The 17,234-nt window shown below is 38.6% G+C and overlaps 1 protein-coding gene across 1 annotated transcript in view; it reads right to left on the bottom strand.

The window, feature by feature from the left end:
• The window catches only part of reck (reversion-inducing-cysteine-rich protein with kazal motifs), a 49,182-nt gene that overhangs the window by 14,211 nt on the left and 17,737 nt on the right, over positions 1–17,234 (bottom strand). The window contains exons 12-16 of the mRNA XM_062441950.1: positions 9,129–9,251; positions 7,734–7,905; positions 4,497–4,686; positions 3,238–3,448; positions 3,042–3,115 (exon numbers count right to left, since the gene is read on the bottom strand). Coding sequence (XP_062297934.1) covers positions 3,042–3,115; positions 3,238–3,448; positions 4,497–4,686; positions 7,734–7,905; positions 9,129–9,251 — 770 coding nt within the window. The remainder of the gene's footprint in view (positions 1–3,041; positions 3,116–3,237; positions 3,449–4,496; positions 4,687–7,733; positions 7,906–9,128; positions 9,252–17,234) is intronic.

Raw genomic sequence — 17,234 nt, 5'->3', positions numbered from 1 at the left:
CTGAATAGAAGCTTCACACATGTGTAGACACACTGTGGATTTTGTCCTCCATCACTTCCATTGAAAGCACATTTGTAGGATATATTTTAATAGTCAGTATGAACAGGAGGAATGATTACAGAGAGGAAAACATCTTTCACATATCAGCTTTTTTGTAGAAGTGGAGAAATAATTGGACAGTTGAAATGCTACCATAAATAATACAAAACCCTAAATTCAACACTACACTGAAAATGAACTAAAAAAACATTCTAGCTCCTGAAATCACAATGTTTGGAACCTCAAGACAATCTCAACAAACAGACACTATGCAGTCATATATTTGATACAGTGCATGGCTAATCTGCCAGCTAGTGCTACAATGAAACAAGGGAGAAAGCCTTTATTTGAAGTGTGTCATCATCGTAACATTTTGGAAACACTGTGTATCACTGAATATATCTATTCAAGCAGTCGCCTGCAGTTCACTAAGGTGTTCTGTGCTCTTTCTGCACCACTGTTTTTCTCTCTCCTTCTTCAGTGTGTGGAATATGCCCAACTCGGTGAGGTCACCCACTGTCCAGAGGTCACACTAAGCGAATGACTCCACTACACTACACCTGCTTAAGTTGTTGTTTATGTATGTTTAAGGACGATCGTGAGGAAGGTCAACAGTCTCTCTCTCCAGGGTTTGAAGCACATGGTGAAGTACTGTTTGGTTTCAGTGAGTAAATGAGCCAAAACCTGTAGTAATATTAAGCTTTAACAGAGTTTATACATCAGTAAGATGTTATATTTGGAGTAGGAGTCTCTTCTCAAATGTCTGCAGTGTGTTTACATGCAGCTAAATAACCAGGTTACATCAGAGAAACCAGGTGTCAGAAGCATGGCTTACTGAGTACTAGTGAGAGAAGGTTCTGAGAAATTGTATATTTGGAGTTGACGACCGCTCGATCCACGGAGCAAATTAGTCGGTCATAGAGGCTAGACATTCACTCTCAATTAACCTCCGGAGCTTCCTGGAATGACATTTTATAAGAGACTTTGTCCTGGATCCAAGGAGTGGGGGGGTGGGTGGGGGGAGAGGGTATGTTTGGGGCTGTGACAATTTGACTTTTACTTTATCTGTATTTTTATTACTACAGTATTCATTTTTGTTATTTCACTCTTTTTTCCCAATTGATTTAATATTTATTTTTCCTTTTAGTGAAATATTTATTGTAATATTTGTACATTTACTATAGAATATATCTGTTTTGTTCATTTATATCCCTTTCAATAAAGTAAACATTTGATCACAAAAAACTATTAGTGATAGAAAACGCTGCTTCCTGACTTACTTTTTCTTTTTTGGAGTGTGTGTGTGTATTTGTGTGTGTGTGTGTGTGTGTGTGTGTGTGTGTGTGTGTGTGTATGTGTATGTGCGTGTGTGTGTGTGTGTGTGCGTATGTGTGTCGGAGCAGCTGGACAGTGCAGAGACAGACAGACGGAGCAGAACCTTTCCTCACAGGAAATGTCTGAATTTTCCAAACAGTCAAAAAATGTTTAGCAGTGGAAACTGAATTATTTACACTTCTACAGGCTACTTTGTTTTAATTTCAGTTTTAGTCAAACTTTGGATGCAACTATTCTAAATAATCAGGCACATTGCTCTGTGTAATGTTTCCTGTGTGCTCTGCCGTGCTGCAGTCTATTGTTATGCACATGTGTATTTGTAAAAAGCTGATTAGAAACCTGCTCCTGCATAAACAATGCACAGATTTCAGCATTCCTCCAGGTGGAATCTACCTGGGGAAACCTGGTTTCTCTAATTCTCTACTCTGACTATGGAAACAAGGTTATTTGTCACTGCCTGCTGTAATCATGGTGGGGGATTGTAGTAACCTTACTGCTGGTAGATTCCTTTTGGAGAACACAGATGTGTTTACATGCACCTAAGCAATCAGGTTGTTGTCAGCTTTCTTGACTAAGCTTTTAAGAGTTCTTAACTGTCATGCAAGTGAGAAAAGTGGTTGCTGTCATTTGGGTAGAGGATTAAAGAAACTTGATTTCAAGAAGATGTGTCCTGGATAACACTGATTTCTCTGCCATGTGTATATCTAACTGGGTTCATAATCAGCTTTTTAAAGTACGCATGTGCATGACAGAATACTGCAGAGCAGAGGGAAGAAAGGAGAGAACATTACACAGAGCACTGCTTATATAAAAAAAATTACAAGCTGTCTGGCTAAAACTAAAACTTAAACAGTGTCACTTATAGAAGTCTAAATAAGTTGCTTTTCATCACTGAATATTTCATTATTTGTTATATTTATACACTTTTGTGCTGTGAGAAATCTCTGCTCTGTTTGTCTGCCTGTTGTCATGTCACTGTACTGCCAAAAAAACAAACAAATCCCTTATACAGTACAAATCAGTAACCCATGCGTTCAAAATGAGGTCGGGAGTGCAGTAGGAGAGAGAACAGGTTACTGATCTGCTGCACGTAGATTCACAGAGAGCAGTACATGTGTTCTCTGATGACCATGTACCCTGCTTTCTCTGAGTAACCTTGTTACTCAACTGCATGTAAACACAGTGTTTATGTAGTCTGTTAGTGGCTGTAGTTGGAGACTCTTTGGATCTATATCTCCACCAAGTGGCCAACACCTGTAATTACAGGAAACAGCAGCAACCATTGTAATAGATTAAAACCTGTTTAAAAAAAACACCTTTTAACAGGTTTTAACTTATCACAATGGTTGCTGCTATTTTCTTGCCCCTTTACACAATTTTCAGTCATTGTATGTTTTTTATGTTGTGTAGTGTTGGTGAATGTTTTTAATGTTGTCATGATATGGTGAGTATTTGTATTTTTAATGTACTGGAGGAAGCCGAAGACAAATCTCCACTACGGTGGACAATAAAGAGTTTTGCTTTGGAAATGTAAATTGCTTTATGAGGAAAGACGACAGTACTTTAGATATGCTATAATCATGAATGATTTATGAACTTTGACAGTGAATAAGTGGCTGTCAGACAGTCATATAAATAATGAAGAAGAACTATGATGTCATCCGTACCTTCGAGAAAGTGTTCATCTGCTCTTTGTTCCAGAGGATCTGCAGCATGCTTGCACATATTGGACAGCAGGCCCCTGAAACATGCCAGAGGTCAGAGGTCATCACACTACAATGCTGTGTACATGTCATATACACACTGACTACAGCTCACCCAGTGTACCTGTTCCCTCTCTATCTAAGGTATGGGTTGACTCACCTGGTGGGGTGACAGGCTGGCAGCCAGGAGTGGACAGACGTGGACAGGGGATCAGACTGCACGCAGAGTCGGGGGCCACGTCAGACACAGCCCCCACAGCCTGACAGGGGCCATTGTAGTCCACAGCCACGCGGTCAGAGAAGGCATCACACACAGTGCTGTAGGTCTCACCGTTGTGGCCACACACTTGCTGTGGCTTCCCACAGGTATCCTGAGAACAGAACACACATTGAAGTGCACATTTACATAATTTACATCACTATTCAAGTTTTGAACAGGAAGCCTTCATTAAAAGCAGGGAATGTTAAATGAAAGACACTATCAAGTAGCAGTATGCTTGATCTACTAAAGAACTGAAAGTCAGGACATCTCTGCCTCTGCTGCTTCATTTTTGACCATACTTTTTTATAATGTGCCTATGGGGAGTCCCCAAACTTCATGAAAGTCCAATATAAAGATGTCTGGAGTATCTTTTAATATCATGGTTATTCAGTTATATTGACTTATATTATATTATATTATTATTATGACTATTATGTTGCTTGAATCCAGACCCCAAAAAGGAATGAAGCTGTTGATTTAGAACTTGCCCTTTTACTGCCACCACCAGGCTACTTTAGCTGTCCTGCTATGACTACCCTGCCCTCATACTGTGTTGACTCTGAACATTGCTAATTTAAAAGACTATGAGTTAATACTCCACTGGTTTATCATTACAATTCTATATCACTGTCACACTTAGAATGGACAGTTTAACAAAAAAAGAACAAAACTGACGCAGCAGAATTAGAGATGTTGTCTGTTTTTTCCACTTTTATTTTTCTTTCTTTTTAAAACCCAGCGCCTACATCACTCACAATGTAACTTGACTGCTATCAGTTTGGTAGGAGATTCAGGTGTGTAATGCTAGTAGTGGCAGATGAGGAGCTGCAGATGTCTGCTAACCTCACTTCTTTCTAACTCCACATCCCCAGATTTCTTTCATTTTCTAATGTGAGTTCTCAGCCCCGATGGACACTGACTTATGTGACAACAATTGATTTCACATAGCACCATTTGGAGACTTTCTACTACTCTTTTCCACACATGCAGAACTACTCCCCAACACCTGGGAACACAATATTTCTACTTTTTACATGCACACATATTGGCTTCTGCCCTTAGTGTTGAATTTAACAGCTGTCAGGGTTTTTCACATCAATTTGTGTTTTCTCAAAAATGAAGAGAGCAGTGTGTGAGCTCTGCTTCCTGTAACCTACCTGGCAGTGACCCATGTAGGCCAGGGTTTTCCCAGCCTGCTGCAGCTGGCACAGACTGGGATGGACCATGCCGTCAGTATCACAGGCCGGCTCCACACTGTTCTTATCGCAGGATAGCTGCCGGCCAACACACTCGTACTGCAGGCAGTCCGATGAGTCACTCAGACACACACTGTACTTTGGGATGCATCTAGAATCACAAACACACAAAATGTCTTAAATCATTCATCTGTGTTGCATTTTCAATGAAAGGAAATTTAGTGAGAGAAGGTAACAGATTTTACAGTGAGAGAAGCTTCAGACTACATAAGTGCACAACATGGTGAAAAAAAGCACACATCCTCACTGAAGGAATACATTTTTGTAAAACCGCAACAAAAGAACAATCTTCTTTCCTCCAAACACAAAGAAACCCTGCTATATCATCATAGCAACCACCAATTTTCCAAGGCTGTGTCCCCCAATCTGGCTGGTATTCCAGGAAGTGGTTTTTAGTGAAAACTAGTTTGTTCACCCTGAGATGAGGGACACTTTGGCTTTTCAGTTCCACAAAGAGAGCTAACTTAAAGCAAGAGCACGTATCGCAGAGCATTCATTCGTGGAGGTTTACTGTCTGTCAGAATCAAAATCCTGGTTGGATATTCATTTTGTTACTCAAGGACGATCTAGAGTTACCGCTTTTATGTGCTAGCAGTCAGTTCTATACACAGCAGTTCTTCCTCTCCCATTCAATTACTACACAGCGTGAGTTCACATTGGGCCTCAGAATAACACCTCTGAATGTTCTTTTTGCGAGTGGAAGTTCTTCAGTTCAGTTTGAGCTATTTATTGCACATAACGAGTAATCTGAATTTACATATAAAAAAATCAGTAAGCTTTGACACATATGATCAGTAAATAATTATCTCTGTCACTAATGATGTGATTGGTTGCACTGACGGAACAGCATTCCTATAGTATTAGAGATTACATGTTAATATTTCTGATTGAGCAGCATCACTGAATGCTGTTGAGCCGATTTACAAATAGATGTCAAACATTTCAAATCTTCTATATTTTAATCTTGATGCCTTTCCAAGCGCAAATCACCAAACACATTATTAATGGATCAGACTGTGAGTTTACAGTCATGTCTCTCTGTGTGTGTCTTTGATCTAAATATGTTTTCAATTTTTAACTATATTTTTCATCTTCAGCTTTTGCCTCCTGTGTTTTGGCCCTGTCAGATTAAAGCGCTATAAATCTGTATAAAATGTAATGTGGCTGCAGACTGATACACAGTCAGATTCCACTTTGTCATCATTAAGAAAATGTAAGTCTGATAAATGATGAATTAATGGACAAAACTGAATAAAACATTACTGTGTTTATTTATTGAGTTTCCTAACGCTAACCCTCTTTTCTGTTTAAAGATAAATGTGCATCATCTGCATACACATGCATTAATATCTCTACGTCCAATGGGTTCAAATGGAGCTATGCTGTTTTCATCAATAGAATACATGCTTAACTCAAGGTGAACATACTCAGAGTTCTTTGAACAAACTCTGCTCAGCTGTTCTGGAACCAAAAACTCAGCGTTTCCCACCAACTCAGAGTTCAGGGAGAGACTCAAGAGTTTGTTGAACCCGCTTTCTGGAATACCCACCAGGTGTTTAGCAAACATGAGTTGGCTTCCTCTATTTTACTGCATTGTTTACCCTTTAGAACAAAGGAAAATGCTTCAGAGCAGCATATGCATGTGTGCGCACATACCTCCGCTCATTACTGTGTGTGTGTTCGGTCTTTGATCACAGCGCCAGGAAAAGAAGTTTATGAAAGTTTATGTTGTAGGATAACAGACGTCATGGTGGCGTGTGAGTGAAGGCGGTAAATATGTCTTACTGTGTGTGATAAATGTCTTCCAGACCACATCACACAGTGGAAAAATTAAAGTCTTAGAGAAATGTGTCGAAATTGAGGACAAGCATGCTCACACACAGCTTTTTAGGTTTACATTCAACACTGTATGGACATTGTAGTTTAAACATTTAACTGACACTTATATCTGCAGTGAGTACTGCTGCATAATACAGAGATACTGACCCAAATACATAAAGACAGACTGCTGATAAAATAAGGTGAGTGCACCATTTCTACTGTGCTACAAAAGTCATGTCATACTCACCATTTGGCTTCTCTTAGTTCCTCTTTTGAACAGAAATATTGTTTTCAATCACGGATTAATTGCAATCGCATCTACTCTGCCATTCCATTGACTGGTGTTAAACCACTGTCATTGAAACTCAACACTTCCTGTTCATGCTTCACATTAAAGACTTTGTTTGTATGTCCAAAGACAATAATGCATTCAACAGCATTGTCTGGTTCCAATGACACACACATTGCATTCTGGTGACAAACACACAAACACATCTTTGTTTACAGGATTCTTCTAATAGATAACCAGGAGTATAAAGGATAATGCCCTTTGAGCTGCTTGAGCTTGCACTGCAGGATCTTTGGGGTAATTTCACTGTTGGTGCTTGTTTCCATAGCAGGACAACGTCCCGGAACTTTTACGGAGCAAAACGAGTCCCTGCTTTGGGGTATGTACTCTGTATGGCCCCCGAAAAATTGACTAGGAGCTGATTGGGTATACTCAAAGCGGGATGTGACGTCAACAGGAAGCTCCAAAATAAGCACCATTTTAAAACCCAGGAGCAGAAGAGTAGTGGTAGAATATGGAGATAGACAAAACAACGTATGATAAGTGGACCGACGATGAGGTGCAGGCCCTGTTGGCATACTACAGCAACGAGGACATTCAGAGGGGTTTTTACAATTATGCGACGATCAAAACTGTTACAGAATGATTAGGTCATCTCCAGAGTCCCGTGGGTCCATTTGTCTGAAAAGGTGAACATGAAAGGAGTGTTTGCATCAACAGCAAACAAGGAGATGTTTTACAAATTAAAATATAATGAGACACATGTACAGTAATTACCAAAGAGGGAAAATTAGAAACAAAAGTATCAAATATAGGCCTGTTTCTATTTTAAAGTCTGACTCTTTCTGCAGTTGAAGTAAATACAGAACAGAACAGAACAGAAATTGCCAATGGTGTTTGAATATCTCTATCAATATGTTTAGTTTAGAGCTGAAAATATATTGAAATAGTTTGTTTCTTTTGATTGTTCTTCATGAGTCGGTGATCAGAGTAAGCAGCAGCTACACTGACTGTGCAGCTGGACCCACCTCTGGTTCCTCTGGCAGGGTTTGTATGCGCAGGGGTTACTGAGGCGACACTGGCCAAAAAGGAACTGTTGGTCCTTGAATCCCTTACAACGAGCCACACAGGCACTGGGGTAGGTCCGCCCGTTAGAGGCACACACTGGGACGAAGCGGTCCGGACAGTTACATGGAAGACCTGGGGAAGGGCGGGGGGAGACAGGGAGGGAAATGAGGGAAGTGAGTACAGCATTACTGTGATGGAATGGGTGCAGTGGATAGGGTGTCATACATGTTGTACATGTTGGATGGCAATGTGACAGAAGCCAGTGTTGGAGTCCACTATTATTTCTTATTTATACAAATGAATAACTAAATGTGTCCAATATACAGTAGCTTCTCATTTAATGTACTGTAATGTCTTAGATAATAGTTGCTCATGTAATGAAACGTTTAGAGATGGTAGACACAACTCATTAAATAGTCTTGTTTATCTACTTATGTAACATGGTCCAAACTATACAAAATGTCATTAAATAATAAAAAAAAAAACCCATTTAGAACGTATTTTCAGTGGTAAAGATATATATTGTACATGTTCATTAGAGATCTCACTTTCAAGAATAATGAAATGCCTCAAGTGTCAGCCACTAAATCTCTCTGAAACATCAGTAATGAGAACTTTAGTCTGAAAGAACACATTTATTATGTTGGTAAAGCAGTTTAAACATTTATTGAAATCATTAGGAGAGTAAGCTATTTTGTGGACAATGTCTTTATACCCTTTTATAAAAAAACAATCCTTATTTTTCATACTACATTTACCGGTACATTTTTCTAAAACCCTTAATAAATGTTTTTGTTAGAATTGCAACCTTTTCAAATTTTCATAACTCATGAGATTTTAATTGTATGAAACGCAGCATCCTACAATTTAAGATACTAATGCTTTCCAAATATATACTTTTATATACAAGTGACCAATTGTAGAAGAAAATCGTCCTGATCATTTCATGCCTCATTTTCAATCTTATTTACAGTATCACTCCTAACCATCCAACTAACCTTCATCTCCTAAACAGTACACCAGCAGAGGTCAATAGTAGAGATCCTGACCAATGGAACTATTGTTTTTCCAGAGTATAATAACATATACTGTATATTTAACAGTATACAACAGTCTTGTATAAATAATTAATGGCTTAAAATGGCTTAAAAACATATCTAGCTGACAGTTTTTTCTTTTCTTGTTGCTGCCCTCCGGTGTGTTCCAAACTGCCACAACATAACAAACAAAAACCGGTTAAAGTGAATAAGGTTTAAGAATGAACATGTTACATGGTGGTTTCGCACATAATGTTCTACATTAAAGACAAGAAAAACACACATGAGCGTTGGTTGCCATGTGGTAAACAGACGCACCAGTAAAGTGTCGGCGGTCCTTATCGGAGCTGTCGAAGTTGAGACATTCTCTGGTGGAGCAGATAGTGTCACCAGCGAAGCAGGAACAGGTGTGGCAGTCGATCCTGAAAGATGTCCCGTGGCCTGGTGGTAACACACAACAAGACACACATCAGGAAAATTAAAGAACACATGGACATGCAACTGTATGTTTATGGTGCCATGGTTTATATGACAAAATGTCATTTTAAAAAAGAGTAATGGCAATAAATGTCCTAACTTAGAGAACTTTAACTGTTTGCTCAGTAACGGCAGAGACAGTTGTGGAATGTAATTAAGTACTGAAGTACCATACCTCAGTTCAATTCCGAAGCAATGCTACTTTACTTCACTATTTACATTTTTACTACATTTATTAGACAGCCATCGTTACAAGAATAAACTACCCACTGCTATATTATTATAAAATATTGCTACTTTCAGAACATTTTACTGATAATACTTCTATACTTTTAGATTGTGGCATTTCTACTTTTACTTAAAGCTGTGCTTATCCATATTTGTATATTAGATATTAGTAATGGGTCAAATGAGTGATGAACCCACAGATAACTATCACCAACACTGCAGTTCTCCTCAGTGCTACAGAGTTTTTTTTAGGGTCTTTCAGCTCATTGTTTTGGTTTTAGAGCCTACAAATGTAATTACCATTGTCTCCAGCAGGGGGCAGTTGTTGAAGCAGTTAGAGACTAGCTGGTCAAGAGAGAAAGAGAATGAATAATACTGGATTTTAATCAGATGGACACAACTCTGAATGACTGTGAATGGATGTGTAAGTAGATAATCGAATGCTAAAAGTGGCAAAAAAAAATGCCTCAATAAATATTGAATTAAGAAAAGAATCCACTATTAAGGTTCCATACTCATTTTGATGTTGAAGTCCTTTTTAAATCTTTCTATGTTATGTCTATGTATGCCGGCTAGGAAATTCTTCTATTAATAAGAGAGTTGACCCATGGTGAAGAATTTGTAGGTTCTAATGAAAAATACTAAAGCTTTGAAGTGTCTAATGTCTGAGTCTAAGGTAACATAAGTGATGAGCTGACCATCATTGATGTGGGACCAGTGTTGTTTGATGGTGTGCAGCTGTAGAGCAGTGATGGAGTGTTAAGGCAGAGAGGAGTGAGCCATCTAATCCTGAGTGATAGGGCTGGATATTAGTATCAATATGATATTTCCTTCTACTAGAATGTGATTTATTTCATATTTGTGTCAGGAATGATTATTCATGTTCTTGTTCCGACATGGGAGCAGTGATGTATTAGTGCCATTACAGCACTGCTGGCTCTACCTCTTATCTATCATATTAAAAATCGACCCATTTAAAATTCTCTAGAAGCCTTGGGAATATGTGCACCCAGAGAAAGTCGACGTTTCTGCCATTTCCTCTCCAAGTAATAGCTCTATCACAGAAAGTTAACTTTCAAAAAACTTCTCCAATATTATAGGAATAAATGAGTTGAATTAACAGTAACAAGACAATAAGTGATTAGGAGGAAAGCAAATAAATGCATTAGGCCAATGGAATGTAAATCAGGGTGCTTACCCTCGCATAGTCAACACTAAAAGCGGTTAAACATTTAAAATAAATCAGATTGTATGTTATTATACAGTCTTGCCAGAAGAGTTGCTGCTGCACATTAAGGAGCTTTTGTCATGCTAAGTAGGCAAGCAAGGCCCCATTTAGACACAATATTATTGTTACACTCACATTTCTCACAGTTTAACAGTTTCAGTTTAATTTACTCACCAAAATCTCTATAAATAATGTCCTCTGACTGTGCAGTAGCATCAGCCCAGAAGAGAAAAGCCATGAGCTGATAAAAATGCATCTCCACTCATGTACATCAACATCAGTTGTTACAATGAGCCCACAGCAATAATGAGTACCAACAAGCATTTAATGGGCCTCTTTCCCTTGGGTTTGACCTCTCAGGCTACATACAGATTGTCTTAACTCTTGCAGCCAAACACTGTGAACACAAACCATAATAAAAGACGTTTTAAATAATGGACAGTAATTATAATAGATTGGAATATATTCAGCAATAGAGTGTGTTATACAGACGGTTTCTTTCCTTCTGATCTGAGAGAGACTGAGGGTTCCACTGTCCATAGAGGCACAGCGGCGCTATCTCTGTAGACTTATTTATATACTGTTATGATGATATCATGTTAAACATGGTCAAAACTTGAGGCACAAATGTATGTAGAAACATTCCCTGCAAGTCAAAAGCCAGGGTTTCAACCTACTCTGAATGTGACAGCTTTATCAATTTTGACTATGAGCTGATGTTAGTTTGTCGTACATGCCCATAAATGGTCGTCCATTCCGTAGCCTTGGTTGTTAAATTTGTTTTTTTGTTGTTTTTCCACATGGTAGTGTTGTCCACATGACTTCCAGCAGAGTTCAATGGGATCGGGCCTAACAAGTTAAAACGGCCTGTTTTAGGCAAAGGCCTGTAAATGTGCAAAATATGTAAATAGCCAGGCAACGCGACTTGTGATTTCCAAAGTTTCCATCCAACTTTTGGGAAATGTTAACCAAACATCCAGCAAAAGAAAATGTGAATGTGTGAAAGTTTTTGTCCATTACTCTTTCATGAATATTAGGCTTTCAGCTCATCGAGATAAATAGTTGGTGAACACCAGTCAAACCAATGTGGAAAATGTGATTAAAATTTCTGTTTATTTCATGTGTTTATTTGAGGAACGTTACAGTCTTGTCATCGGCCCAGATCTTTTCATCTGCTGGCAATTCTCATGTCTACAACGGAAACTTGAGTGATAAATCATGATTTATCTGCAAAGTCTGTTTCCATTGACCTTTGTTGCATTTCTTGTTATCCATAATATTCTGCTATTTCCACTTAGTTTTTTTAATGCACAAATTGTAAATGTGTATAAAAACACAATCATTTTGAGATACCCAAGCAGCACATGTGCAGGACAGATGGATGAACTGTTGTTTGTCAAGAAATACTTCCAGCACTAAAACCACAAATTGTTGTTTTTACATTTCTAGTTTTGTGTGTGCGTGTGTGTGTGTGTGTGTGTGTGTGTGTGCCTTCAAAAAACAGGATACAACATGTTAAATAGTGAACTTTAGATTTTGATTCATCTATGTTTGAAATTGAAGGGAGAGTCCATGTGACAGCTTGTAAAGACAGCAGGCAGACAGGAGGGAAAGACTGCAATGGGGCTGTCATAGGTTAGCTAACCTTGATGGCAGGCACTGTCACCTGCTAGTGAATAGGTGTCACCCTTTAACAGCTACAAAAAGTCCAAAAAGGAAAATACCCCCTGAGCCAACAAGAGCGGGGGCGGAAAATGGCTCATTGGCTGACAGAGTGGTAACAGACACTGGAACGGAAATGAAAATAAATCAATTGGCACAAAAACAACAGCTGTTGGACACGAGCTCAAGCTGTAGCTGATCCAAGGTAACATCACTCCGTGGCCTAAGAATACACCAAGGCTGGATGAAATGCCTGAAGCAGATGAGACTGGGACCTCACATTGACCAGTATCTCCTGAGAGAAGGGTCAAGAGTTGAGTGCAGCAGGATATAGCCCACAGTCCACCTAGCACCAGATAACCAGAAACCCATCCAGCCACAACATCTGATGGAGAAGAATATCTAAGTTTACAGGCCGCATGTGAAGTGGCCCAAGTCCTGCAGCAAAAAAAAGGGTGGGAAACGATAAATACAGATCTGACCAAGATCCTGGAAGGACTTCAAGGAACAGCACAGAAGAAGCTAGAGAGAATGAGCAACATGAGTTATGAATATGGGGTAGAAAGATTTGGAGCAAGAGACCCAAGAATAAAACGACAACAACCTCACCCAAATCCAGAAGGAAACAAGAAAACTGAGCATCAAGTCAAGGAGAGAAGGGACTCCAGGAAGCAATGGATGAAAGGTTTAATAGAGAAGAGGGAGAGATTCAACCCCCTGCCTAGCAAGACTACAGACGATAGAAGACCCCTGAATTCAACCTAAGAAGAGGAAGCGGGCCAGAACATCGTTCTACATAGATCTGTTGAGATTTGTGAAAGGGCTGTTCACAAAGGAAAAAAGCAGTTGAAGACCATCTGAAAACAATATTCACAAACAACCAGAGACCTGAATAGATGAACATACCTACCGACATGCCTCCCCTCAACCAGAACACTAGTGTGACAACAGCCTCAGTACCAGGACCAAATGGAGTTCCCTATAAGATACTCCAGATGTCCTGAGGCTTCTGTGGAGGCTAATAAAGATGGTGTGGAAGTAGAAAAACATCCATAAAGCGTGGTGAAGAGCAGAGGAAGTATTCATCCCAAAAAAGAAAAATGCCTTGAAGACTGATCAATTAGCACACATAAGTGTCTTGAATGTTGTAGGGGAAATTTTCTTCAGCATTGTTGCACAAAGAATGGCAACCAACCTCAAAGACAACAACTTGATAGACACCTCAGTACAGAAAGCTATCTTATCAGGTTTCTCAGGATGCTTAGAAGATTCAGCCACGATATGGCGTCAGATTCAAACTCTACAAAAGCATTGAATTCCTCGACCAGGCCAATACTTTTGGATCTAACCTTCTACGTATGAGCCTTTACAATAGCCATGGTACTTATTGTCAGAGGATCCAAATAGGTGGTAAGAGAAAAACACAGAAAGGTTAGGTTCTCCAAGCAGTGAAACATACTTGTATGGGACCAAATACTGGAGCCCAATACCCCTATTTTTAACAATTTCAAGTATTTCATTGATGATAATTGAACTTGGTGAAACACAAACGAACTGAAAGGAACAGAAGCTCTTAAGAATTCTGAAAAGTTGAAATACATTCAATGACGAGTGTATCCTTGCTGCTTGGCAAGGGCACATTAAATTGCTAAACTTTTAAGTGGAGTTCAGCTCTATACAAAACAGAACAGTGTGTGTTCAATTTAAACCAAACATCTGCCTTCAATGAGAGCCAAAGAGCGAATGCCTCCTTTGAAGGAGCAGGCAAAAACAAAGCTAATAAAGTTATAAACCTTGCACTGTGAAGAACCTGAGTTGGTGAGGAGAAAGACGAGGGGGTGACACACTTAATGAAAGTGGAAAGGTGTGTTTCAATCCAAATGTATCACACATTTTAATACACTTTCAGAAAATAGTCAAAAGAAAATGAAATAAATAAATGCTTGTGTTCCTCCGCTGCTGTTATGTGAATATATAGAGTTGGTTCATCAAGATAAACAGCTGGTAGGACTCCAGTCACTTGTATTAAACCATTGCAGAAGAAGAGGACACAATGAGATGGTGTTGTTAAAATAGTGAATTCAAATAATAGAAAAACATGTAGAAAATGTGATGGTAATATGACATTTGTGTTTGTTTCATGTATTCATTTGAGGAACGTTAGTGTCACTACTCACATATCTGAGCCTCGTTTCCCTCATGCATCTTAAGGCTAAAATGATTGTAAAATTCATTTTATGTGTTTTAGTGTTTCCAAAAAGCATTATAACTGCTCTTGGAGATGATTGTAGATTAATGAGGGACCCCTACCCGAGAAGGAACTCACAGAACAACTTGCAAGAGGAACTAAAAATTGTTTTATGTAAGTCCTTATTATTTTTGTTCATTTTAAGTCTTTTTAATTTCCTGCAATGTGAAAATGTGTTTTTAAAATGAGTGATTAACTGTTTAATGTTGGCATCCTCCTCCTCTCCCTGCATCGTACAGTTTATTCATCTCTTCTGGCTAAACTGACACTTCCCTGATGGAAGGCCTTTATTTTCTGTATCTTCTCTTTTCTCTCCATTTATGGTACGCATGTTCAGCAGGTTTAATATAAAAATGATGACAGAATTATGTGCATATCCGTGAAATGTATAGAAACCTCCACAGCTTCATTAAGTTTTAATATGATCTCCAGACTAGAATCTGCCTCGAGCAACACTTAAATCAATCAAAGTTTACTTTCTTAAACCAGGCTCCACCAAGGAACATGAATTATAAAGATTCATGTGAAGAAAATGTGTTTATTCACATTTATTAAAATAGTTTATAATACTTTGTGATGTGTGTATATTTAATGTATAGCACAGCAAGGTAACAAAGTAAGTTTAAAATGCATTCATTGTCACCTTCAGCACCAGACAGCTGATGTCAAAGTTGCCCTCCAGTCAAAAATATGATTTTCTTCTTGTTCCTACAGTTTGAGCTTCACTGTGCAGAATGATGTATGAGCAGAGTTTATCACTAAAAGACTGTTTTCATATTCATCTGCAGAAAGTGGTCCAATATGCAACTTAAATATATGTGATATGGCAACTTGAAGCTTCTTTAATGTGGATCTCGAGCTGCCCTACAAAAGATTAGTTTTAGGGAGTAAAATGCCACTCTGTATTGTTTTGATGACTCATTTCTTTAGTTAATATACTTACTCAGAATTAAATAAATATATGAATCCTTGTACTATCTTAATGCACTCACCAGGTGTATAGTTTTCTCTCAGTTATTGTGCCCTTGTATACAGCAGTGACCTCAGAGAAAAGTACTCTTCCTCACAATGCTGGCTAAAATACTGCTTGTTATATGTTTAAGCCAATGTTGTGAGGACTTTTTGAAAGGTTTTGAATTTAGTGCCCTCTAGTGGCAGTGTCAAAACTGGCACTGTGGCATGAGTCTCTCCTCTCCCACACCCCACAAATCTGACCCAGAGACACTGAGAAAAACACACAGACCACCAGTTTGACTCACCTAGTCACTCTTTTAACCTCAGTGAGTACTCAGTGAGTTTGAACTTTACACATTCTTTTTCTTTTAGATTTTAGTGACAGTCTAGGAGAGAAAAAGACAAAAAAAAATAAAATAAAATAAGTTGCTTACTAATCCGACTTTGTCTTTCTTATCAGTTACTGAGAATACTAGTACCAGTTTTTTTGGGGTTTTTTGCTTAAAAATCTGAGTTTGTCCTCAGACTAGAGTTGGCCACATCCTTCACTGTTTCAGTCTGTCCCAAGCAGCTGCTAACACATCTAAAGTCATCTCATTATATAGATTTCAGTAGAGAGTTTTAATGTAATATCTACCATCTGCAGCTAAAGCAAAGCACATTTAACCTTATAAGGCTCACTGAGGAGACTGTTTGGATCCAGGTGCAGCCGACAGCAGTCACTGACACAGTCTGTGGGACAGTCAATACCATTCTGCCCCAGTCACCACACTAGAGGACATTCTGGGCTTCAGTGCCTAATTAAAAAAAGAACACATTCATCCTCACTAGCAGTTTACTGCTCCATCTGTAAATGAATTGATGCGGTGTCTCATATAATTGGTTGGGACGAGGAGGTTGATGATTGATGACACTTCTGGCTTCTTTATGACACAATACTTTTTCAGTTGAGGCTGGCTTTCTCTCAGACTAACACTGGATTACTCACATCAGTGCACACTGGAAGAGAAGCTTGAATAACGAGCCCAAAAATGACATACTGAAAATATCAGAGTAAGTGTTCTTGAACCCTTCTGACTACAGAAATGATCCTGGCCTGTTCTCAGATTTAGCCATTTGGAGTTTATTATTTAAAAGTTATAATTAGTCTAGGTGATATTAACCAAACTTTAAGAGGCACAAACATGTTTTATGTTTTAATTTATGAATGTATGTATGAATGGATGAAGCTGTGCCTAGTGACGCTAATAGCACTGAGATTGAGCAGTATTCTTGAAGGCTTTGCATTGTTGGACGCCCAAAATCGTCACATTGAGACAGAAAAAGGAGACTCAGTATTGATATTAGGGGGCATCGGAGTTCTAAAATACCATAACTTTGCAAAAAATGACCAACAAAAATCTCTATGCATGAAATATATGAACTGTTCATCCTGTTCATACTTGCCATTAAAAAGATCTCTTTTATGAATGTGCTTTCATTGTAAGTGACAGGGGACAAAATCCACTGTTCATGCTCTGTGCAAACATGCCTTTCAAAGTTTATTTGAAGCTAACATGAAGCTTCAGCAGTCTGAATTATTAAAGTCAAGTGAAAATCTTTCAAAGTTGCAGTTTTTTTGTACAAA

This window comes from Scomber scombrus, chromosome 20 (genome assembly GCF_963691925.1).
Source record: "Scomber scombrus chromosome 20, fScoSco1.1, whole genome shotgun sequence".
NCBI lineage: Eukaryota > Metazoa > Chordata > Actinopteri > Scombriformes > Scombridae > Scomber > Scomber scombrus.
Note: the sequence above shows the minus strand (reverse complement) of the source record. Positions and strands in the feature narration are given on the sequence as shown.